Source organism: Anolis carolinensis, chromosome 4 (assembly GCF_035594765.1).
Source record: "Anolis carolinensis isolate JA03-04 chromosome 4, rAnoCar3.1.pri, whole genome shotgun sequence".
NCBI classification, from domain to species: domain Eukaryota; kingdom Metazoa; phylum Chordata; class Lepidosauria; order Squamata; family Dactyloidae; genus Anolis; species Anolis carolinensis.
In genome coordinates, this window is record NC_085844.1 from 40,423,522 (window position 1) to 40,450,256 (window position 26,735).

The 26,735-nt window shown below is 37.2% G+C and overlaps 1 protein-coding gene and 1 long non-coding RNA gene across 26 annotated transcripts in view; one reads left to right on the top strand and one right to left on the bottom strand.

The window, feature by feature from the left end:
• The first annotated feature begins 2,471 nt into the window (after positions 1-2,471).
• eya1 (EYA transcriptional coactivator and phosphatase 1) overlaps positions 2,472-26,735 on the top strand; it is a 99,738-nt gene continuing 75,474 nt past the window's right edge. For 12 of the 25 annotated variants that reach the window (XM_008108568.3, XM_062980260.1, XM_062980257.1 and 9 more), the window contains exons 1-4: positions 2,472-2,609; positions 7,953-8,002; positions 9,590-9,717; positions 11,262-11,324. In XM_008108568.3, coding sequence (XP_008106775.3) covers positions 9,594-9,717; positions 11,262-11,324 — 187 coding nt within the window. In that variant the 5' untranslated portion in view covers positions 2,472-2,609; positions 7,953-8,002; positions 9,590-9,593. Of the gene's footprint in view, positions 2,610-2,987; positions 4,122-7,645; positions 8,003-9,589; positions 9,718-11,261; positions 11,325-23,532; positions 23,767-26,735 lie in introns of those variants that run through there. The other 13 variants (XM_062980262.1, XM_062980264.1, XM_008108574.3 and 10 more) reach the window with 5 other exon arrangements.
• LOC103278519 (uncharacterized) lies at positions 6,222-7,759 on the bottom strand. Its single transcript, XR_010005962.1, has 3 exons — positions 7,628-7,759; positions 7,351-7,404; positions 6,222-6,785 (listed from the first exon to the last, which is right to left on the bottom strand). It is a non-coding gene; the product is annotated as an uncharacterized LOC103278519 (long non-coding RNA).

The following is a 26,735-nucleotide window of genomic DNA, read 5'->3' on the forward strand; positions in this document are numbered from 1 at the left end:
CAGAAAAATGTGTATATGTTTGAGTTCAAACTCAGAGTTATCTAGGGCTTTGGGACTTAATGTCCAAGCAATATTGGTGCTATTTTTTCTTCCCTTGGGTATACTCTTCGGTTTTCAGGGTCTGGGTTAATGCAGAAATGTCCCAGTGTGTGTTAAAATAGAAGTCTCTAGTCTTGGTATGCTGTGTTTGGTTGTTTAGAATATCAGGCCAACAATGATACGAAAATATGTCTGGGAAAGAATGATGTGCAAACTCTCTGAACGGTGGTTCAGATGTTCCTCGTCCGTTGGCGTGGCTGTCTCCCAACCTCACTCAAGTTTGGGTCCACCAAGAATAAATAAAAAGGAAAACAGCCCAAGGAGACAGGGCGCAATGAAAAGACCGTCAAATGCGAGCGTGGAGTACGTATGAACAAGGGCGGGATTGAATTACTTCCCCCGAAGAGAAGGGAACCCAAGGAGAAGGGGGCTCCCGTGATTCATTTTGCCCACCACCATTTGTATCTGTACATTATGAACTGCTGAAAGGTTTGTGGTTCTTGTGTCAGGTTGCTTGATGCTGGCACTGGGCAGGGTTTAGCGGAGGTTAAATATTTCAGGGTTTTTCCCCCTCCTCTCTCTATTCGTATTGTGTCTTTATTACTGAAGGAAGGGGGGGGGGGGTCCGTTACGCTTCCAATCAAGTCCAGACGCAAATCTTGGCCGGTTTTTTAAAGAGAAGAGGCTTTGGGCATCCTTCTCCCTTCGAAAAGTATCCGGCGCGAATCCTCTCCCTTCCCCTCCTGAAGTCTTGCCCTTCGGATGGCGCAGGGAAGGAAGGCTTTGACTTCCCCGTCTTCGGCTCTCCGAAACTATCCAAAAGTGTGGGTGTGAGTTTTCCGGGCTGTATGGCCATGTTCCAGAAGCATTCTCTCCTGACGTTTCGCCCGCATCTATGGCAGGCATCCTCAGAGGTTGTGAGGTATATTGGAAAAAAACTAAGCAAGGAAGCTTTATTTATCTGTGGAAGGTCCAGGGTGGGAGAAAGAACTCTTGTCTGTTGGAGACCCGTGTGAATGTTGTCATTAATCACCTTGATTAGCATTAATGGCCTTGCCAGCTTCCTGTCCTGGCTTCTTCCTGCCTGGGGGAATCCTTTGTTCGGAGGTGTTAGCTGTCCCTGATTGAGTCATGTCTGGAATTCCTCTGTTTTCAGAGCGTTGTTCCTTATTATTTACTGTTCTGATTTTAAGAGTTTTTAAAATACTGGTAGCCAGATTTTGTTCATTTTCATGCTTTCACAGAAATGCTGGACCCTTCCAACACCCACCATGTCAGGCTACACAGAGAAGTCATTGAAATCCACAAGCATGTGGACAATTTCAACAGAAAGGAGGAGAGCAAACCCAAAACAAACGCAAAGCCCCGGCGAAAGCCCGCCCGCCCGCTTGCCTGCCTCTCCGCCTCTTGACAGGCAGCATCCTTCCTTCCTTCCTTCCTTCCTTCCTTCCTTCCTTCCTTCCTTCCTTCCTTCCTTCCTTCCTTCCTTCCTTCCTTCCTTCCTTCCTTCCTTCCTTCCTTCCTTCCTTCCTTCCTTCCTTCCTTCTTTCCTTCCCCCGCAACTGTTTGTCCGCATTCCGTGGGAGCCTTCCTGGGCAGCGCCAGCCAAGGCGGCCTCGCTTTCGAAAGGGCTGCGGAGAGCGATGGTCAGGGCGGGAGGGAGATAAGAAGCAGGGACAGAAGGGAAGAGCAGTGGCTTGCGTTGCAAATAAACAAAAGGGGGAAGAAGGCGGGGAGAGAGGGGGAAGGAAAGACAGGCAGAGAGAGAAAGGCTTGAGGCAAGATTCAAACAGACCTGCAAGACTGGGCAGAGCGAGAAAGCGAGAGAGACAGCGAGAGGGGAAAGATGAAGATTGGGCTGCTGCTTTGTCTGCTCCGCCGGGTCTCCTGCGATAACCTCTCCGCCTGCCTTGGCTGAAGGGGGCAAAAGGGGGAGAGAGCCCTGTTGAAGCGGGGCTAGGGCGCCGGAGGTGGAGCCCCTTCCGAGCCCAAGCCTTCCTAGGAAAGGGTGCCCAGGAGGCGGGGGCCAGGTCTTCCTGAAGACCCCCTCCGTGCCTCCGCTCTTCTCTCCTCTCTCCCTGGCTCCCCGCTTTTACGCGCACAGGCACCTTTGGCAGGCACCGAAGCCCCTCGGACTCCCCCTTCCTTCCTGCCTTCTTTCCTTGCGTCTCTCCTTCCTTCCCTCCCACATTTGGCCACAGAAGTCCCTCGGACTCCCCCCCCCCTCCTCCTCTCTCTCCCTGAGGCACCCACCTCACCCTCCACCCCCCTTGTCCCACCCTTTGCTCCAAACTGGGACTTGCCCTCCAGCCTCAGCTCCTGCGCATCTGGTCTTCTCCGACTGCTGGGAAGACAGAGAGCCAGAGAGTTAGTTGCCTGTGGTTGGGTTATTTTATTTTTTTATTGTTATTTTTAAAGCAGGCCACATTATAGAGCTTTGTCCCCCCTCCCCCCAATGCAAACTCAGGAATTAAAAAAAAACTATGTGAGCCACGTTGGTTGGTTGCTTGGTTGAAGCCAGAGAAAACGTGGAGTACATCACACGGGTGGATGCCGCAAAGCCCTGCACTGTAAGTACGAAAACAAAAAAAGCAAACTGCATGGATTTGACAACAGCTTGACCCATCTTGCAAAACAGGGAGAGATTCAACAATCCCTCCAGGGCTGTATATATGTATTTCTTCTTCTTTCTCTTCCCTGTTTTGGCCTAACTGAAACATTTCAAGACGAAAGCACTGACATCAATGGCCTGTTTGCAAAACAAGTTTGTACTTTTCCAGGGAGCTGAGTAATATTCCACACAGTGGTGTCTGAGGGACAGGTCTTTCACTCCCGGACCTATTATTATTATTATTATTATTATTATTATTATTATTATTATTATTATTATTATTATTAACTATTAATTTGGGAATTGTTTCATTGTTTGCTATGTTGCACTCTTATACACCAGACCTCCCATGGTTCTCTAATTTAAACTTACTTCTTTGTGGTTTTTGTTTTTTAGTTACTCTTGCTATGTTGTACTCATGTATCAGACCTCCCATAATTCTTCAATTTAAATTTACCTTCTTTGTGTTTCTTTTGGTTTGTTGAAATCTTAGCGGCTCACTGAAAACAAATAGCACACTAAGACCCCTTCCGCACAGCTGAATAAAATCCCACATTTTCTGCTTTGAACTGGAATAGATGGCAGTGTGGACTCAGATAACCCAGTTCAAAGCAGATATTGTGGGATTTTCTGCCTTGATATTCTGATTTATATGACTGTGTGAAAGGGCCTTAAGTGTTTGTGTGTGTGTGTGTGTGTGTGTGTGTGTGTTTTTTTTTTTTTGGATTTCTAAAGGCTTGGCTGAGAGAGACCAGAATCAAAAAGAAAATCCAAAACGTTTAGGGGAAGGGGGTATGGCAAAGATTTTGACAGGTCATTCTGAAACAGGAAATCCTGCTAAATATGCTAAAATACCAGGAAACCTCTGCTGAACCTTAAAGGAGGGCCTTATCAAAATGGCAAGATAAACAAGGACCTGACAATATTATGTAACCTGGGAACTTAGCACTTGGAATTCTGGCACAGGATGTCTTTAAAAACTGCATTTTACATCATGTTTATGAATCTTAATACTACTAAAAAGCATTAGGTTTTTTTGTTTCTTGAAATTGTTCAGTAGATGGATGTAAAATAAATTAAAACTCAGAAGATAGCAAATCCTGCTAAAAGCTTAGACTCTGAAGTTAATAAATACTGTATTGTTAAATTGTCCTCAAGCACACATTAATGCATATTTCCTGGGGAGAAAGGGCTCACTCAGGGTCAGTATTTGATCACTTTTTAAACAGTATCATTTAGCTTGCAATGAAAGAAAATTCAAAAGGGTAAATCACAGGGTAATTTTTATAGACTATAACAATATAATATGCAAGGGTGTTAATTTTGTTTGTTTCAAGCATACTTTTAAAAATTTGAATCTTAAGATTCTTCAGTGATTTTTTCCCCTAGTGGTGTCAAGAAAACTGGATTTCTAGACATACAACACTGAGTTTGTGCAAAACAAATACATATTAATAGAATTGAGGAATAGGTGAGGTTATTTTTTTTCTTAATTGATTATCTTTAGTGTTGGGAAACTTAAATCCTCAGGCAGTGACAGATTCAGAAAATAAGGCATTGTTTCACTTTAGTGATTACAACCTCCTCCCAGAGTGTCATTTGACTTTTATTTTGCATTTCAGCTGTATGTCAAAATATTTCAAAACTGTTTCATAGGCAAATGATTAAACATTCTGTTTGGGGGTGGGGGAGGAAGATCTGGCACTAATTAAATCTATTTTAATAATATTTGACACAATTGTAAATATGAATTGTAAAGTTCTTTTTAAATAGTATTTGGATGTAGAGCATACATTGAAGACAACAGAATTTGGTCGTCCACAGAAAACCATTAGTTTTGGTTTTCTATAGTCTTTTCCTTCAAAATGTTAGAATTATTTATATCGAAGAACAGAACATTATTTATACTAAAACAGACTGTTAAAAAGGCAAATAAAAAGTTGACATTTCCTTTAAGACTTTTAATTTAGGCCAATGGAATTTCTGTGGCTAAAAAAATTAACATACATATTAGATATATTTACTTGGAAATGTTTATTTCAACTTGAAGATTTTTTAAATTATAGTGATTTTAATAGGAAAAGTCTAGAAAACCAATAATGTAGATAATATGTTCCTACATATTGGTTCTGTGCTGTTGAGAATTAGAAGCCTTTCCCACTTATAGTTTACTTTTCACAGAACATTATTAACTTCTTGACTGTATACATGGTTTTTTTCTCAGATGCTTTTGATTTGTAATTTACCAAAGTATGATAAACACTACAACAGCCATGCGTTTTCGCCTCCATCTGAGCTCTGTGGTAGGCAAAATGTGATAAAATGTGTACCTTAAGTCTTGTTTGATGATCTCTCGAAGCGACTTTGCCTTCTGGAAATAATTTCTGGGGGTTGAAGAGCATGGTATTAACAGATTTAATGTGGCTATTCAGTGGATTGGTGAAGTACTATGTGAGGTTTAACAAAATGAGAGAGACAAATTGAATATCAACAAAGCCTGCATCTGTGAAAAATTATATATTTAATTAGGAAAAAGGCAAACTTTAAATATTTAATGAACAAATCAAAATTTGATATTACTACTAATCCTCATTTTGGTGTTGCTTACCTAAAGTGGTAATAGCTTTTTTAATCCATTTTTTTCATGACACTTCAGTGCTGAGGAGCTGCATATGTGATGTGTGCTCAAGTTCATCATTTGATTGCCCAACAAGTGATTATATGGTGGCAAAAAGGGGAAAGAGCTTCAAAAGTTTCCCTTTGAAATTTTTTCATCTCATAGTCATCCAATTTCCCATTTTTTTCAAATTTCCATTTTTTTGGATCAATTCAAACTATTTCTGAAGCCTTCCACCATGCTATAAAATTGTCATAAAACTGTATTTTTGGACCATATACTTTTGAGTAAGATTGCATTAGACTAAATGGAATAAATTAGTAGTTAATAAAGTAGTAATAAGTACAGTAGTTGTAGTAGTGCTGAAGCACCACCCATTCATTTGTTGCTTTTTAGAAACTAGCCATTGTGAATGCAGTTACACATTGCACTGCAATATTTTGCATCCTGGCTTAATCTGAAAGCATGAACAGTGTAGCATTTTGTAAATTGTAACTAATTTCACCAACATCTGTGTCTAATTGTTGTTTGCATTTGCATTCTTGAGCGTAGATTTATTTTTCCTGTACCACTCTGTGGATTCACTTGACCAGTCTAAGAACGGATTAGTAGTTTTAAAGATATTTTGATTAAAGAATCATTTTTAAATGGCATAACACACAACACATGGTTTAAATAATCTTTAATAGGCAAAAGGCTGTAACTGAAGTATGACTAATGAAAGCGAGGTATTGGATAGGAGCACCCACAGTTTATAGAATATTTAAAAAGATATACAAGCAGCAGCATGTGATCATATAGATGTAAATAAATATCTACTACCATTAGTTTTTAAAAGATGAAGGTAGTAGGGCATTTTGTTATCCATTTACAAATTTGGTTGTTTAATGACATTAACAAATTACACTCTGCTACTTGCTATAAACTGGTAATAAAGGTGATGGTAAACATAAATACATATTATTAGTAATTTAATTAAATGTTATTGTTTTTAAATTGCCCTCTAAAATAGAGCTCTTAAGTATGCTTTATTTCCACCTATAATTTACTCAAGGTGTAGCAGAGTAGCAGGAGAGAATATATTCTAAAAGCATTCTACTGCAGTGTCTGAGGTTAAGAGTAAAAAGTTTCCATTTTACACTTTAGCCCTTTTTTCCCTCTTCCTTAAAAAAAGGGCCTAGGTTTTACAAACATACATCTGATATTCCAGTTTGATTTGGCTTGCTATGGTCTATTAAAAAGAACACTATGCAACATTTTAAATACAGTTAGAGAGGGAGAAAGATTCTGCTTTTCTATCTGTATTAGTGCCTGCTTTTTGCCATTCGGTGTAACATTATATGCCGTCTGGCTGCTTATAGGAGTGGGCTACTCCTGCTAAAGGAGTAATTCTGTCTGTGATTAAAAATAACAAAAACTACAAACACATAAGTGAGACTTGCCTGGATGACTTTTATGGCACTTCGGATGTCTCATCTCTCTTGTCTTTGTTCTGTGATCATCTAAGAGAAGTCAGTTCTGGTTGGGTAGAATTCCAAATTCAGACATTTAGACAATGTGTGTCATAGCCAGGGAAGTTTTGTTTCTGCTTTCAAACAAGCAGCCACCCTCACCTGGGCTTTATCACCTGCTGGCAGTTGTTAGTGGGTTTGGAAGGAACTCTAGTATCAAAGGCTATTCATTAAATAACAATCCAACTGAACATATTTTCTAAGAAAAAGCAGCAAAATCATGCAACCATGGAAGGGCTTAGATGAAAAAAAAACTGGCAGGAAATTCCCCTTGAAGTGTGCAGACACCGTGGTCATGAATAGTTATGCGTTCTCAATAAATTGACTATTTATTGAGAATGTAAAAGAGTTCTTCATGACCACAGTGCTCATTTTGTGTATTTTTAAAGTATAAACTTAGTATTTTGAAACTTCTTATAAAGTTTTTTCTCCACACCCAATTGATATGAAGCATATATGGTTCTTTGTAGTCTAACTTGGGAAGGGAAGACTGGAGAAAGGGAAATATTTGGCCTAGTCAGACACACAGTAACATCTCAGTCAATTTATAGAATTATATCACCGCACTTAACTTTAAATCCTTCAGCAGTGGTTTGCAGTCTTTTAACATTGGCTGGAAGCTGAACCTACATGACAGAAAAGGGTGGGGGTAAGATGGAAACATGCATGATAAGGATAAGAGACTGTCAAGAGTTAAGGAGTGGGAGGGAGCTGTGTTTCAGCCAGTGATAAGAAAAGCTGAAAGATCTTGGGAGGATGCTGAGGAGTAATGTTAGAGCTTTTTTCCTTGGAGATGGTTGCTGCGCTCAGAACTGCCTTCCTCGGGCACCTCTTCCTAAAGGACCGTACCTTTGCAAGGCTGCTTTGCATGTTGACTGGAGGAGGGGTAATCCACTGTGCAGCTGTCATATAGGCGAGTGATGAATCACTATCCCGTCATTTGGCTGCCTTCCACATGACATGGGCAGGAGGGGGATAGACCTGCTGGAGGAAACAACAGTTGAGGCTTCAATTTAAAGACAATATGTCTTTCAGTGCAACAGTACCCCCCTCCTTTTCTTTTGGTTAAAAGACAGCATTACCATCCTCAGGAAGATTTCTTTGTGTAGTTAGATTAAGACCTGACATGAATGTAGAATAACAGAAGGCTCCTATTTGTGTCCCTGGTTCGCAGGTGCAAAAACCCCAAACCAGTTCCGATGTTGCTGCTTCATCCATTTGCAGGTAAGGATAAGATCAAGCGGGCCTTTCGGTTCAAAGAGTTTCTTAGAAGAGTGTTTTTATAAAAACTTTGTGTGGTGGACATATGAACGAGAGTTGGGTTTTTGTTGTTGTTGCTAATGTTGATATGGAGAATAGTCTTTTTGTACTTTGAAAAATAATTTCAATATAAACTTTGAAAGGATTGACGTATAGGTGGTTTCTCTTTAGTACTAAAATCTTTAATGCTCCATTTATACACTTTCATGTATTCCTTCCCTTTACTAATGAGAGTAATATGATACATGTGTAATGTAGATATTTCCAAATAGAAATTTTAAGACCAAGCCTTGATACCAAGAACATAGTTGCAGGCAAGCAATATCATATTGTGAAAATACATATTCAGTTTTTGAAGATGTGCAGTGGAGGTCTCTCCATGTTTACTTTGTAACAATTTACACTGAAATTAGTGGATTTTACTCTGAAGTAAGTATGTACAACTTTGTTGACATAGTTCAGTTCCTACATATATTCAAAACCCATAAAATCACCAAAAATCTTGAGAAATGAAAATTCATTAGCATTTTAGAAAAAAAAATGCTTAATACAACTTGAGTCTTCATTCCAAATGAATGAATCAAGTGCTATAAACTATTTCTGTAAAAATCCCTCTCATTCTAGAGTAAGTGAATTGAGTTTTGCCTTTTGTTCTATGCATACATTCTGTTTATGAAAAGCAAATCAAAGTGGACTATTATGAAATGATTATTAAGGGGAAGAATCTTAATGTTTGGGTTAAGCACTGATAAAAGATAGAGCAGAGGGAGGTATGTGCCATCAAGTATTGACAACCTTTTGCACTTATTCTCAGTTGTTCTTGTTTCATTTTGTTTAAGTGACAGTTCAAGTACTGCAAAGTGCTAAGGCAGACTAATGCCTGTATGGATTCATTGTATATTGGCCTTATCCCTTTTCAATTGGGCATACTTTATGTAATCCACAAAGCAAACATGAGAGCAGACATAATAATGTTTTAATGCTACAGAGGAACAATTAAGTAGTTTGCCAGAGTAAACACATACATCAGGAATATCTCATTCCTTGTCAGTAGACTGTAGGTTCAACTATTGCTTCAAGTGTTTTATTTGGTTTGGAGGCCCATTAAATTCTAATTGGGTGGTAAATTATGCAATCAAACAGTGTTACTATATTGTCTTGGGATTTTTAAATGATTCTTTATTTTTTCCCTGATACATAATTTATAAAATACATTAATGTACTAAGAATAACTGATGGTAATCTTAGTACATTAATATGTTTTGTAAAATATTTCAGAGAAGGGAAATTGCAAAACTACCTCTGACTATTCCTTGCCTCAGAAAACTCTATGAAACTCATGGGGTTGGCTTAGGCTGACAGGCACCTTGTAAGACTCATACACACACATGTTATTAAAGTATTTTAATATAGTTAAAGAAAAATGAGGTAGATAAGGAAAGTGATGATGTATATGAAGTAATAAAATCAATGCTATTGACAAATGGTGAAATAGCATGGCTTGTTCATCCAGAGTCAGAATTGAATATCAAATTTTCTTTTTTAAAAAAGGTCTATGGAAATGCAGGATCTAGCCAGCCCTCATAGCCGTCTAAGTGGTAGTAGTGAATCTCCTAATGGTCCGAAACTTGATAATTCTCATATAAATAATAATTCCATGACACCCAATGGCACAGAAGGTGAGTTCTTTTTCATTTTTATGTAGATTCATCCCATGGTTTTGTATAAAGCACTTTCATTGATGTGGTAAAGTTATGGCAGGCCCATTTAAGACTGAAGGAAGATTTTCACATTGTGGAATGTATATCCATTCCAGAACCATTTCCTGGCAAGTAGGGTTGAAAAGTTAGGGTAGGCCCGTACTTTGTTAGTTACACTTCTTTTCCTGGAATTTTGAAATGCTACAATTTTGACACATGGGTGTCAACACAATAAACCAAGCTGTACTTTTCTGTTAACTATGAAGTAGTCTAGCTAAAATTCTGGTGGTGTCTAGATTTCTACATTTGTTATGCAATCCTATTTGTCTGCCTAGAAGTAAGTGCTCCTTGCTTTGAAGACCATATGTATAAGATTGCAACCTTAATGCAACATGGGACTGAAGTCCAATCACAATTTGTAGAAGCACAGAATTTTAATTTGTTCAGAATAATAGTCTTATTTGTTTTATCCTGTGCTTCAATCATAGAACTGTGGTATATGGAACTGAAATACAGATGACTGTATTGTTTTCTCGAAATACTGTGTTCATATCTCTTAGAAAGGTAGTATAGGAGGCAGAGGTCTTGAAAGCTAGTTTGACAATGCAGGGGAAATCTATATAAACAATGTTGTGGTAAACGCAACTCTATAAATGTACCTTAACTGAGCACCAGATTTCGATCTGAAGCCTATGTGGCAGTGTACTGATAAATGTTAAAATTGATTTTAAAACTATTTTATATAATATCATTTTACTTTGGCTTTATTAGAAAACATTGCACACTAAACCTTGGTAAGTGTACAGTGCTTTCTAATATGTACTTGTTTATGATATATATTTATATTTGTGATAGATGTTTTCTTCTTTAAAAATCTCTGCTGTTACCTTCAATTAACTGCTCAAGATATATTATGGGATATCAAATTAGACTTTGTTGAAATTTTCAGCCATTTTTTTAAAAAAAAAAATTAATAGAGCCATATTTCTATATATCTATATTTACGGTATTCTGTTCTGATTTCTCTAGATTTTCCTTTAGTTTCTCTAAACTAAGTTATCAATATTAAGCTAATATTTTAATCAGAACTAATTATTGGGCACTAGTGTAGTTTAGACAAACTTATTTGACTGAGGTTGCAGCCCTATGCATTCTTACCTTACAATAAGCCCCTCTAAACACAAAGCAGCTTGTTTGTGAGATTTCAGTTGTTATTTTTTAAAGATGTAAACACACTTATACATTTGTTATGTGAATGAACTTCTGGTTTTTAAATGAAAATCCAAATGTACCAACTTGCCCAATTGAAATTCAGAAGCTTACCTTTGTTCCTAAACAAACATACAAGAAAATCAAGTTGGTTTTAAATGTAACATTCAAAATAAGAAAAAGTAGTTTAAGAACACTACCTGAGTATTGTCTTTTAATATTAATATTTAAAGGAATTATAATTTGCCTGTTGTGATCTTGAGTCTTCTGTGAGAAGCTACTAGCATTTTATTTTCTTTGCAATTCTCCTTTAGGTGACATGACTCTGCTCAGCACTGCAGACTGGTTGTTAAATACTAATACACAGACCACTGCAGGTTTGTGTAGTTATTGTGATTGCACATCTGTTAGCATGCATTTTAAGATTTTGTAAAATATTAAAAGGATTTAACTCTAATTGTCTCTAATCAAAATGGTAAATTTGTAAGTCATAATCCTCTATGTGCTTCCTGGAAGTTAAACCGGAAGGACTTCCAGTTAAGCATTCATAGAGAATAGTTTTCAAGAAAAATATTAGCAAATAACCCAGTTATGAATCAAATGTAGGGCTTATGTGGGGATGGCACACTTTGCTGCAAAGCTGTATTTATAAATACCACAAAATACAGTGCAAGTTGTTTTATCTCATTAAGGTAAAACTGTTTTTTTATATTGGCTTGGGATTTTTAGACAACAGTTCCTTACATTTTTGTTTTCATTAGTGTAGAATTTAAAAGGTATTTTAGAACCACAGCTATACAGAAGTAATTTTTTTAAAAAAGAATAAAATATAAGATGTTTGGGGAGATGTTGCCAGTATTTGGTTCCTATGTGTTTCACTTGAAATTGTAACATAAAGAATGTGTAACTTGCTTGTTCACTGAATGTGAAGTAAATATGTAATAAAACCATCCAGTGGCCAATACTTGATAAACATAGTGCAGGCTTATTTGCCTTCATCACTCTGCAGTCTAAATAAGAATGGGTCTTTCAGTTTTATGGGGATATTTTTGCATGCAAAGAAAGCAATTCTAAAGCAAAGTAGAATATTGCTCCAGTTAACTCTATATTTTACAGGCCAAACTTATATTATCACATATTTTAAAAGGTATCAAAACTAAATGCTTCTGGAACATGGCCACACAGCCCGAAAGACATACAACAACCCTAAATAGCTCTGTTCCAACCTCAAATTCTATAATTCCTTTCAAATGTACTGCAGGAGGATGTGGCTGATAGATACCTATCTGTTTGAGGCAAATATGTTTCACTTCACACTTAGTGGTTAACTTTTTATGGGAAGGAATGGAGTTCTAGATGACTGATAGAATGCTTTGGAATATTCTGTGCATGCATAGCTAGCTTCCAGTAGTCTCAAACTAGCCAGGAAACTCTGCTTTCTCTTTTGCATTTCCATTTTCTCGGTTTGCTTTAAGGAGTTCCAGATTGCCCCCCCCCCCCTTTTTCTCCACTGAATTGTCACATTGCAGTTGACAATTCAATAGTTTTTACTCAGTCAACTCCCTGCTACAAAGAGGAGGGGTGGAGATTCATCTTGAAAGTGCAAGGTGTGCTGCTCATGTGTTGAAACTTTCAGATGAGCCAGTGTGACCCAGATTCCCTTTCTTTTCTTCTTTCTTTTGTTCTTGTTTTTTTTTAATAGTGGGAGTGTAAAATGGATTACCTAGAGTAGTTGTTTTAAAGGAATGAGCCTTTATCCAACTTTGGGACATTTATTGACTACTGTACTTACTTTTTTGGAGAACAGTGTTCCATTTACATTAATAATAATGCAATCATACACAGTCTTTTCAATGAGTTAAGTGGGGCTTACTCCTGGGTAAATATATATAGGATTGTAGCCTAAGAAACCAGTAGAAAGAAAGGTTGGTTCTAAAATTGAAAAATGTATGTACGTTGGAACAGATACATTTGTAAAGTGTAACTCTAGCCATATATGTATGTGTGTGTGTGTGTGTGTGTGTGTGTGTGTGTGTTTCTTTGGATAGCATGGGAAAGGATTAACACTGCTGTGTTGTTTGTTTTGTGGTCTGTGCCCCTGTTCAAAAGATGTCACCTCACTTTCTGTCCCTGTGAGAATTGGATATCGAAAATTTTGGCTTGTTGTGGAATGGTGAGAAAGCTTCAGTGGAGACACCTTTTCCCCATGATGACTCTTTCAGGAGTGAATTTCCCTTCCTAGTGGCAGATTTCTCTACCTTTCATTGTCTCACCCCCATTTTTACCTATGAAGTAAGATGTTTGTAACTCAGGAACAGTCTGTATATAGCCCAAATATAATTTTATAAAAATATTTCTTATATTTTTATGTACAAAAAAATTTGTTGCATGAAATTTGTTCAGAAAGTAAAGGTGTCACACGGACAACTTTGGAATAATACTGGGTAAGGAATGCTCAACCTGTAATATAAGATAGAGTGACATGACTGGCACAAGAAACTTTGACTATTCTGGCAGATACTGGACCTTTTAGCAAAGTGTTATATTACAGGAATAGAGGTTACTCATGAGTCAAAGATAAGATTGGTAGTATGCCTTGTATACAATGTGGATACTAAGAGGTGCAAGAATACTAACCATTGAATCACACATCTAATGGGACAAAGTGACAATTTGGAGAGTAACCACCAGTGTAATTAAGGAGGAACCACACTTCGATTTCCTTAATCATTTTCTAGTGTGTGAATGCATACTTCTACACTGCATAATAACCATGGCTGATAATAAAGATATTGAATAATTCAAGATTTTCCAGACCATGGCTCAGTCATTAATCAGAATGTAGGCTGCAGTCAAGAAAGGACTTGGAAGGGCAGCTATGAAGAAACTAGACAAGATCCTGCAGTGTAAAGCTCTATCACTGAATGCTAAGGATTACCCATGCAGTCATGTTTCCCTTTTCTATGCATGTTTGTGAAAGCTGCACAGTGAAGAAAGCAGATAGAAAGAGAATCAGCACATATGGAATTTGTGCTAGAGAAGAGTTTTACAGAATCCGTGGACTGCTAAAAAGACAAATAAATGGGTTCTAGAGGAATCAACCCTGAACTCTCCTTAGAAGCCAAACTTATTAAACCAAGACTGTTATACTTTGATCGGGTTTTTTTTCCTCATGTCAGGAGCGACTTGAGAAACTGCAAGTTGCTTCTGGAGTGAGAGAATTGGCCATCTGCAAGGACGTTGCCCAGGGGACGCTCGGATGTTTTGATGTTTTTACCATCCTTGTGGGAGGCTTCTCTCATGTCCCTGCATGGAGCTGGAGCTGATAGAGGGAGCTCATCCGCGCTCTCCCCAAGTTGGGTTTGAACCTGGCAGCCTTCAGGTCAGCAACCCAACCTTCAAGTCACATGGCTTTAACCCCCTACTCCACCAGGGCTCCACACTTTGATCATGAGAAGACTTGACCTACTAGAAAATATAGTTATGCTTGGTAAAGTACAATGAAATAGGAAAAGAGGAAGACTATATTGATAAAATTAATCAAGAAAAACACTCACCTGAATCCGGAAAACCTGAACAGGGCCACTGTTAATAGGATGCCTTATTCATAGGGTTTCCATAGTAAACATTCCAGATTGTTAAAATACTAAGGTGGACTAGTTCATATAGTAAATTATTTTGACTTAAAATACGAGAAAATTGATAATGGTATGTGAGAATTGTATATGCTGTTATGGGAGATATTCATTATTTAATGATCTAGATTTTATATGTACTGTACACTATTCAGTTTTTTTTGACTTAACAGAAAATGGTTAATGGTATGTGTGGTTGTATAGGTGACTATGAAGGGTATCCGTTATGTTGTTGTTGTATACTTTCAAGTCATTTGTGATATATGGCAACCTGATGATAAGTTCTATCATTAGATTACGTGACAAGATTTGTTCAGGCTGGGAGAGCGTGACCTCTCCAGTAGATTTCCATGGTTGAGGAATGATATGAAGAACTTTGGTCATCCAAAGTCCTGATCCAGCACTTAAACCCTTCTACTATTCTAGCTTTCATTCATTGTATATCAATCCATATTTTATAGATATACTTTCATTTCTTCCTTTTATTGGGAACCTGAGAAATAGTCTGTAATTCTTCTATTAGTAACAGATACTTTTTACAAAGAAAGATAGAATGTACTAACTCATCAAGTATATGTACTGTCATCAGCAACAGCTAACTGCAGCATATCCAGATAAACCCATTTTGTGAAGGGCAGGAAGCTGGAACTAGATGGCCTAGACTGCATCTACACTATAAAAGTAATGCAGTTTGATACTTGCTATGGAATCACGCAAAATTGTGGTTTTAGCCTTTTCTATCAAATAATGCTGGTGCCTCACCAAACTACAGCTCCTGTGATTCCATAGAATTGAGTTATGGCAAAGTGGTGTCAAACTGTTTTAATTCTACAGTGTAGATGTAGCCCTACTGGACTTAAAAACTTAACACAAAGAAAATACTATTCCAGTATCAATGGATCTGAGGAATCATGTGGAAAAAAGCATGTTCTGTGACAACTGTGGAAGCACTCTTTTTGGATAGAAAGTGGTTTGTGTAGTGAAATGGTAGTATTTTCAGAACACTAACATTCCGATATTTTTAAACACTTTGGATAAGATCCAAGAGTTATGCAGGAAGCTTCTGTGCATGAAACATCAGGTTTTGAGGTCTCGTCTCCCACTGAACTATTCACTATTGTCTAAAATATCTTTTTGGTGAAAGGGATTATCTAGGGTTGCTTCTACTGTAGATTACAATTGGAACTAAAGCTATCAGAGTTCTTGCTTGTCTTGGTTGACAGTACATGTAGAAAGTATGCAAAGCAAAGATTTTGGGGCGTCTGAATTGAACATAGTTTAGTTTCACAAATGAGAAATTTTAAATGCAAACAGGGTCTAGGTTATACCATTTATTTTATTGACTAAGAATATGTGGTGTTAGATTGTTTTTCTTGCTCAATTTTTTACTATTTTGTTTAACAAGGATATGATTATTTCTTGCTTTCTCATCAGATGGGCTACTTGGCCCATTGTACGCCGCTTGTTCTCACCTTTCAGGATGTAGTCAATTACATGACTCACCTGTACTTCCAACCAGGCTCCATCCAGAAAGAGGAGAGCAAGTGGCATATGCCACTGCAACAGCAACATGCGAGCCTTCCTGTGTTGCGTTACCAGCAATGGGGGAAAGCTAGGTGGCAATGTTTCCCCCCATGGGATAGGGGAAAACGTAAATTGTGCAATGTGGGGCATGGAGCGATGAGTTGTCCACATCCCCCACTGGGAGCCCATGGATGGCAAATCCATGGGCCTTTGTGATGAGATCCTTAAATCTAAATCATACCTAAAATTCTGGTTTTCTGGTTTTCTGGTGTGTTTAACTGTCCAGTGCAACATCAATTTCTGAAATAAGTAGTGCAGTGTTTGGTAATATTGTTTATGTCAATACTAAAATCATATCACTATGATAGATCTCTATTTTGATAGCTTTACACTGATGTAGAGGAAATCATAAGTCTAAAGTTCTTTAGACTTACACAACGGATAGTGTGGAAGTAGCACAAAAAAGACAAAAAATTAGAATTGTGTCCTAACAAATTTGAAGCATGTTTACAAAGAAAAATATCAACGTTTGGCAGAAATCTTAAGTTTTTAGGAATGAGCTGAAGATAAATTTCTGTCTATGTTGCCATCTCTCCTCCTTTTGTCCAAGTCTCACCTTCAATGTTAGAACTTTTTTAAAAAAATCTTCCTTTGAATATTTGGTATATGAACCTTTACATCCTTAATTCATAAAACTCTCCAAGTTGTGAACTATGAGCATGTAAATGTTGCCATGTGGGAATGATTACTCAAGCATCATGAACTTGGGCCCTGCTTTCAAAATGTTAATGCCCATATTTTGTGCAAATCATTTTGTACAATGTCAGTACTGTCTTTAAAGAAGGTGCAAAACAACATTTTTGTCACCAACCTTTAGTAGTTGCATAAGAACTTACCTGATCTTTCTTTTCAAGTCACATTGGGCTTCTAAAGCGTAGATGGTGCAGTCATTCTATAACTGCAGTATTGGGTATGAGGATTCTCTATAAGGATACATCCTATCAATTGAAGTTGTAAGGTAAAACTGAAATATCCCGTATCACACCAGGGTCCCTTCTGCACAGCCATATAACCCAGAATATCAAGGCAGATAATCCACAAGATCTACTTTTAACTGAGATATCTGACATATAATCAGATACACTGCCATATAATCCAGACCTACAAGCTACTCTAAACACCTTTGCAGAAGCATTCGAAAAGCTTGGCCTCATTGAACATCAAGAAAACTAAAGGGCTCTTTCAGCTGTTCCTCTGCAATGCCAGAAATACAGCTTAATGGTGTAATGTTAGAAAATGTTGACCATTTCCACTACCTTGGCAGCCACCTCTCCACAAAAGTCAACATTGACACTGAAATACAACACCGTTTGGGCTCTGCGAGTGCAGCATTTTTTCTGAACGAAGCAGAGAGTGTTTGAGGATAGGGACATTCGTAGGGAGACCAAGATGCTTGTTTATAAAGCCAATATTATATACCTGCAAAATGTAGTGCGTCTACAGATGTCACACTCAACTTCTGGAACGATTTCATCAGTGTTACCTCTGAAAAATCCTGCAAATCTCTTGGGAAGACAGGCAGACAAACATCAGTGTGCTGGAAGGAGCAAAGACCACCAGCATTGAAGCGACTGGCCATGTTGTCTGAATACCCAATCATCGTCTCTCAAAGCAATTACTATACTTCCAACTCAAGAATGGAAAATGGAATGTTGGTGGGCAGGAAAAGAGATTTAAATATGGGTTTAAAACCACCTTAAGAACTGTGGGCATAGACGCCAAGAACTGGGAAGCCCTGGCCCTTGAGCATTCTAACTGGAGATCAGCTGTTACCAACAGTGCTGTGGAATTCAAAAAGGCATGAATGGAAGGCAAAAGGGAGAAATTTGTCAAGAGGAAGGTACATCAAGCTAACCCTAACCAAAACAGCCTTCTACCTGAAAATCGATGTCCTCACTGTGGAAGAACATACGGATCAAGAATAGGTTTCTATAGTCACTTACGGACACACCTTCAAGACATTACACTTGGAAGACAATCATACTCAGACATGAGTCAATGATAGATGATGATGATGATAATCCAGTTCAATGTGGAATTTATACAGCTATGTGGAAGGGGCCTAGAGTTTAAAGAGTAGGCAAAGAGTATGCATGCCATCTGAAATCATGTGGCTGTCTCCTCCAGAATTCTGGGGCTTGTAATTTAGAGGAGGGGCCTTTAAAATGCTCAGCCAGAGGGGTCCTGGACCTTACTACAGCTACAAGCTCCAGAATTCTGCAGTAGGCAGCCGCAGGATTTCAGATGGGATGCATACTCTTTGCCTACTCTTTAAGGTCTATTGTGATAACACACCTCCTTCCAAGTGGATCATGAAACTAGAATGAGCCCTAAAACACAGCAGGAAGGCATTGAATTCTCACCATGAAATAAAGAGACCAGACACAAGAAAATAGATCTAAAGAGCTGTTTCCTGACCTGTTTATTTATTTTTTAGAACTTGTGCAGGAACCTGTGAATGAAAACACTGTTAAGGGAAACTAACCTATAACCTACAAAATAATTGTTGGGTTACAAGCCACTTAAGAGAGAACTGTCCCTGAGCCAGGTGTCACCCCCTCTGATCACCTCCAAGGACATACTTGATTGAGCACCATAGATCCTGAGGACCAAGCTTTTTTGTTTTTTGTTTTTTTGCCTCAACCAATCTTAACTGGAAGGTCATCCTGAGAGTTCTTCCTTCCAAACCTCAGAGTTTCTAAGAATGAGAACCCGCATTCCAGCCCCAAGGGGAGCCCCCTTTGACAGTCCCCTGATCTACAGAAACTTACAGAGACTGTTATGGAAATCTACTCTTCACCCCAAGAAAAGGAATACTGTATATTCACTGAATATTCTACCTTGAATTGATAGTCCTTTAAAATTTTCAGAATATTGCATGTGTATATTTTCTACCTCAACTTACAATTTTTAAAACAATGGAGATGAAATTTGATGAGCTTTAGTGAAACAGGAAGTCTTTGCCTGTTCTGACATACAGTCTGACACAAAAGGGAAATGCAGTGAGACACCTTCTTCACAAAAATGTTGTGTAGCATGGAAAAAAGAATCCCCTCTGTAATGTTACAGAAAAAAATTCAGAAAAATATTAATAAACTGTGCACTGAATATTTAAAAGTGATTATATTTTAGTTGAGGAAAAATCTTAAAACAGCTAAGGAATTTATTACCACAGAGGCTTAGTGGGAGAGAGATCATCTCATCTCATCTGATGAAGTGGAGTCTAATGAGCTTATAGTATTTTGAATATGTCAGTCCTGAAGGTACCAAAAGATTTTTTTCCTGATTATAATGCAGTGAATTAACATGGCTGCCACTACTCACTTTTTCACACTAAATTTATTTTAACTAAAAGTAATTTATAGGAAAATCCTTTTAAGAGAATGTAATACTGGATAATAAATATTGCATCTAGTTCTCAAATAGGAATAAATTCAACATTTGTTTATAAGTCTGCAAAAAGTTTTCATGTATGTGGAAGTACATTTTTTGAGCTAACAGCTATTGTTAGTACTTTGATCATGTATGGCTCTATTTTAGTTAAAATGACTAGGAATACATGTACTGCTATTTTCAATATTGTCTCAACTCTTGTCTCAACAATTCAACATTGCTGTAAACATACTAATGACAGAATAATCCATATTGAATTGGTATAAAATATTTGCCCTATTATACCACCTATTGAAATGAATGCAGTTTAATCAGTAGAAACTATGGGATTATCACACGGTTGTGTTATTGTAATTCACATGCCTTTTATGCTGAGTGGTCCTGTTGTGGTTACAGACAGTACTTCACAATAAGTGTTTAGGTTGATGCTGCATTTAGAAATCTTAGCTCATTTATATTCAGTGGTCTTGTCATCTCATACTAATGGACGAGGCATCTAGCTCCTCACCAACCACCAGACACCATACTAATAAGAGCTTTTCTTTTTAATGTTTTTTTTAAATATGAGGGAAGGGATTGTCAAAAATTATGAAGAAATGAATTTAAAAGAACAATTATATTTTTCTCACATTTGCATCTTTATCCAGATTGATCTGTTTATTTAACTTAAAATCTTGTCATAACTGCCCCTATTTTTGACAGGAGAAGGATTTAGCCATGTTCACCTGAGTGTGTCGCAAACAACCACGAAAGTATTTGTTACTACAGTTATTCATACATATAATGCTCTATAAAATTAAAATAATGAATTAAAATAATTAACTTAGAGCAGCCAACCCATCTTACTAATTGACATATTTTATGAACAAAAGTTTGAGCTAACTCACTGTCGAAACATTTTGTATGAAATTAAGTAGGATCTTTCCATTAACTGGGCATAATCCAAAATCTGACTTCAAAAATAAACTTACCTTCCTTTCACTTCAAAAGAAAATACCATCTTAACCATTCATCCATTTCTACATTTTTTTACATCCTAAACAAATTCTGCAGTGGCAAAAAAATTGAGAAAGAGGAAGGAGTGTGTTTTGCATTTCATTCGTAATTCATACTTCTAGATTAGGAAGGTATTAGCTTGTTACTATAACTGTTGAAAACACATTTTTGTATACTACAATCATATCCACACTTAGTACTGGGGAATAACATTTCTTGTGTGATGAAAGACAGAATAGGGTTGCTGTATCTTTAATTGTTATGCAGAAGAAAAGTTTTCAATACATTTTGCTTGTCATGTAAGCTTCACTGCCTGAAATTTCCTCTTCTGCTCAATTGTTAAAGAAACAAGAATTCTTTGCTTTTTTTTAACCTGGCAACTGTAGAAATTATTCACAGTGGGATTGTATTATAAGTGTCCAGAACGTTATGATCATAAGACTGTAAATAGAGGACACCATGGCATGGAAAGTAAATATCCACAATGATTAGGGCTATAAATATTGATACTTTACCACAAAAAAAGTCAAAGTAAATGGCTTTTTAAAACAGAGTTATTTGATTTTAGTCAATAATTTTCTGGTTTTTCTTTTTTATATGTCTAACTCAGTTTTCATTCCAAATCAGTATTTTTTTAAATTCAGTATCTATTTTTTAAATTAAATTAAAATTAACATCACATATTTTTCTCTGTCTGTCCTCATTTATTTTTGTTCTACTCATTTTGTTGGATACATGACAGGTATTAAATATTCATGGTTCGTAACCAATCTTTGCCTTCCAAACCCTCATGGCCTCAAAAATATTCTTGGAATTTAGAGTGGACTTTTATTTATTTTTATCAGAAATAAATATTAACATGGCATCTGTTTTATCACCCATAAACTAAGGTTTTAAAAATCTTTTTGGTTTTCCTTCAGAACACCAGCTATTTCCAAGCGCTGTTTCTAAGAAAAAGGACTTTCATAGAATTCAAATTCAGTGGCAGAAAATATAAAATAATGCATATTAGGACTTTTTTCATCTTTGCATATCCACTGATAGGGTGTTTCTGTAACTTTGCAAGAGAGAATGATAGGTAGTTATTTGAAATGTCAACTTAGTGTGCAGCTATTAGAGGAAAAGAAAAACAGAAGATGACTAGCACCCAAATGCTTTGATATTAATCTGTGGTGTGGCTGTATCTGAAAAAATAAATAGACTTCTGGTTAATGCTTTTTTCAAAAAGAAGGGTATAGATATTGGAATAATCCAAATATAATGATCCAGTTATTGAAACAGTTTTACTGAAAGGGTTATATTGGGGAATTTTTTAATCTCACCAAAAAAAAGCCAAAGATCAGAGAAAAAGGTATTAACAAAATAAATGAATAAATCCTGTTCATGCCCTTTAGGAGGAAACCCTCTGATTTATCTCTTGTGATTTGTTAAGATCCATTGGTGAAAATCTAATTATGGGTGTATTCCAAATACTATAGAAGAGAGAGAAAGCATGTAAGCAGCGGAGATGTATTAAATCTGGATAGAGCACAATGACAAGCATAACATGTTTTCACAAAACAGCCAAGATAATTTACCCCAGCAGAGAAGATATGAAGGAAATGAGAGGCCGCTTTGTCAGAAGCTTGGTTATGCAATACATGGTAATTGTGATAATTTCATTTGGAGTGCATAGATATCAACCAAACACTTCATGTACATGTGCCTATAAGACAGCAGCTGTAAGTTCATGTAATTTAACAGCAGCAAAAGTTAGTGAAAGTAAAGGGTTATCACTGAATAAGCTACTACATATTCTTATGCAAAGTAGCTGGCTTCATATTTCTGGTCTCCAAAATGTTCAGTGAACATTATCTGCTATCTCTGACAGCATAACAAGATTATCCTTATTTACTCAAGTCTAATGCACCATCGAATCTAATGCGCAACTCAATTTTCAAAACTCTGAAACCAAAAAGAATTGTATCTATGCATTAGAATGAATTTGCTTTAATTGCATCACCTTGCCAAAATTAGGGTTCTGAATGCAGATAATCTGGATTCAGAAACCAGATTATTCGGCAGTGTCTATCCAGCCTGAGTCTCCTATAGCCAGAGGTTTATGCATGTCCACTCAGAAGCTAGCATCAACATGTTTGCCACCTATTGTTCGGTTCCCAGCAGAATAGATTAGCTTTAGATTAGCTTTGTAGGGTAATCTTAGTGCTGAGCCAAAGCAATAGGGATAACTGCTTCAAGAGCACCTGGAGCTTCTATTTGAGGGGTGTCACCTGTAATTTAACTGTCATAGCTCAATACTATGCAATGCTGGGATTTGTAGTTTGATGAGGCATCAGCACTATTTGGCAGAGAAGGCTCAAGACCTTGCAAAACTGTAGCTCCCATGACTCCATAGTACTGAACAAAGGCAAAGCAAATTCATTCTAAAGCATAGATGCACCCCAAGGTTTCTTTTCCATTGCTCAAAGCTTTGGTGTTCCAACACAATTGTTTTTAACAAAGGAATTCTAAGTATGCAGCAACTGTAATGACATATTATAAAGAGTGCACCTTTTGCTGCTGTGCATTATATTCTCCAACAAATCCTTTTTTTTTTTGGTTTCAGGGTTTTGAAAATTGAGGTGCGCATTAGATTTGATGGTGCATTAAACCCAAGTAAATAAGGGTAATCTTGTTACGATGTCAGAGAAAGCAGATCATGTGGCTTCAACTGTGCAATTGATTGTGGTATGAATACAGTATGACTGATGCCCATATGAATTATTTTTTATGAAATTAGAGTACTTTATTATGGAACATTTGTCTTAGATATTAGTTCATTTCGTAGGTTCATATTATTAATATTTATAACTAGATTCAGGGAGTAATGTCTTGGATTTATCCTAAGTTACTTTACTTATTAAGGTAATCCTTTGTTGTCTGAGTATAATGGCCTTCCAAGTGTGATGTCTTGGAGATGGATATGTAGATGACTGTGGAGCCCTATTCTTGGCTCGCATGTTCTTCCACAGTGAGGGCATCAGTTTCAAGGTGAAAAGTGGTTCCGGTCAGGGTTGGCTTGTCACGTCTTCCTCTTGGCACGTTTCTCCCTTTTGCCCTCCATTCATGCCTCTTCGAATTCCACAGCTTTGCTGGTTGCAGCTGACCTCCAGTTAGAGCACTCAAGGGCCAGGGTTTCCCAGTTTTCAGTGTCTATGCCACAGTTTTTAAGGTTAGCTTTGAACCCATCTTTAAATCTCTTCCCCTGTCCAACAACATTTCATTTTCCGTTCTTGAGTTGGGAGTATAGTAACTGCTTTGAGAGACAGTGATTGGGCATTCGGACAACAACGCCAGTCCAGCGGAGTTTATGGCGTAGGTGCATCGTTTTAATGCTGATGGCCTAAGTAAGAATGTATGGGCCTGAATTGGTTAGTGACCAACACAAGTTGAAAGAAAACACTTCATCTTTCCATCCCAAGTCACTGACCTGAAATTTGAACTGTTCCAATTAGCAGTTAGAGCTCTTGCCATTACTGTCCAATGGAGTTGTCTCTTTAAATACAGCATGTGTGTGTGTGATTTCTGGAAGAAGTTATCTTATAACTTTCCTGTCTTGCATGTGTGCTGACTTTATATTGTGTATATATCTCAATTAATGAAGTAGATGTGTTCCCAAAGTGTTACTTCTTTAACAAAAAAGATATCAGAGTCTGAAATAACATGGAAAGAATATTATAGGCCCCTACACCACAAATGAAAAGAGGAGTTTGATATGTTTCAGCAAACATTTAATTCAAAACTGAAAATATGAACACCTGACATGACAGGAACAGGTCAAGTAATGTTGTATATGCATACTGATGAAGGAAAAAAAGTATGTGTTATGTTATATGTGTTAAATAATTAGGAAGTAGTGACTTTATAGCAGTGGTTCTCAACCTGTGGGTCCCCTGATGTTTTGGCCTTCAACTCCCAGAAATCCGAACAGCTAGTAAACTGATGGGGATTTCTGGGAGTTGTAGGCCAAAACACCTGGGGACCCATAGGTTGAGAACCACTGCTTTATAGTATTGTTGTTGCTATCTAGTGGGGAATTTCCTCCGTTGGAGGATTAGGAAGACTTCAGTGTTTGTAGATGTTAGTCATGAATGTATTATGCTGTGGATTTATTCGGAGGAGTCATTAAGTCAAAACTTTCCAATACTAATATAGACTGTTAACCCTATCTAGAACAAGGGTTCTTAAACCTTTTCACTCAAGACCTCATTTGGTCCAAGAAAGTTTTACATGACCCCAGGTATATAAAATAGGTATAAAAATCAAACATTTACTGATAATAAATCAGTATCTGCAAGGCTTGCTAAATAGGCTGACTTTCCTTTTGAAGAAGTATAACTGAAGCAATTCATGAAGAGTCCATTTTTAACGCTGCACATTGTTGACAACAGTTGTGTAAATGGGTGGCATTCAAAACACTTTTACCTTTGCCAAGTTTTTCATGACCCCAACATTGAGCTAAGGGGACTCCATTTGGGGTCAGGACCCACAGTTTAAGAAGCAGTGCTCTGTAATCTTGTGAGAGATATACTTGGCTGCAGTCATATAGGTTTGGGTGCAATTAGGAGGTTGCAGCTCATTTTTTGTGTTTTTGAGCAGGTCAATTTTTGCTCTTTTGGAACTTAGTGGGCTGCATAACTTATAGCAGTGAATAGAACTGGTATTCTGAGTGGGCATTTGTAGTTGCATTAGGAGTATTTTTATAGACATTTTTGGATGTTTAGCGATGGCCATCCTGAAATGTCTTGATTCTTTGGGCTGAAAAATACATTTTTGTTCAGTTAAAAGAGAGTGCCTGAGGCATTGTGGACCATAATGCAAGGAAGCTTTAAATTAGGAAATATTTATTGATCAAGGATGAGTATTAGCTAATGACATGCTAAATAATACTAAGATAATATAAAGGATTTCAAGATGGTTTTCAGATTATTTATTTATTTAGTGGCCAAAGATTGTATGGGGCAATTGCTGTAAACTTACTATGGGTGTGTGTGGTTTTTTTTTTTTAATGCAATCTCTATAAAGTTCTCATCTCTTTGATCAGCCTTCTGTGTTCATGGTTGTTGTAAAAAACCTCTGAAGAGCATCAAGTTAGGGAAGGTGATCCAGAACAAATTTGTATTTTTTATGTTCAAATAATTTCAAGCCTGAACTCTAGCCCTACCCAATCAAAGCCCGCTTGCTCTTTTCAAATTTTAGGAATTCATCTTCAGGGGATCCCCTTTTACCGGTGTATGAATGTCTATTATTCAGGATTCAATGTTGAGGTTTATCCACTATTTTGAGGTTTCCTCGCCATTTAAATCTTTATTTTAAAATTTTTTATTTACACTATTTTGTGGTGCAAAATAACCAAGGTGCTCTAATAAATGTATATATTTAAATAATAAAATACCTTATAGAAAGTTTTAAAAATCAGGCTAAACTCACCCAGTGAATAAATCCAGAATAAAGCCAACAGCACAGATGTGTGTGTATGTGTGTGTGGATATAGATATAGATATAGTATCACTCTCGTATCTACACAAAATATGTTCCTATACTTTGTAAATGTAAAACCATGGATTACAGTGAGCCCTATTGAACGGAAGGCTTCCTTGCCCAAGCATATCATCATGTTGTGCTGATGGAACTAGAAAATACATAGAGAGGACATGTTTTTCAGATGTGGGTAAATGAAATCATAGATATGGGATTCATACTGTATTTAAGATTTAAAATGAGGTGAGATAAGCAATATGGTGCTTAAAGCAGCACATCATATGTACCAAGCAACCTTTTCTGGGACATTCTATATTCAGGTTTCCAAGTCACTTTCACCACTTCTCATTTGGAACAGGTATGTGGATAAGAGCCTTGGAAAATCATCTTTGATTCTAAGTAGCATATATATATATATATGTGTGTGTGTGTGTGTGTGTGTGTGTGTGTGTGTGTGAGAGAGAGAGAGAGAGAGAGAGAGAGAGAGAGAGAGAGAGAATGGGATCTTTAAGCTGTTTGTTTTACAAGCTGTTAGAAACATTAAAGCCTTGGTGACCTGTAATCTGAGGGAGGGGAGCCTTTTATCACTGAGTACTGGAGGTTGCTCTCCTGCTGTGATCATGGCCATTGATGCTTTCAAGTATTTGCACTATGACTTTT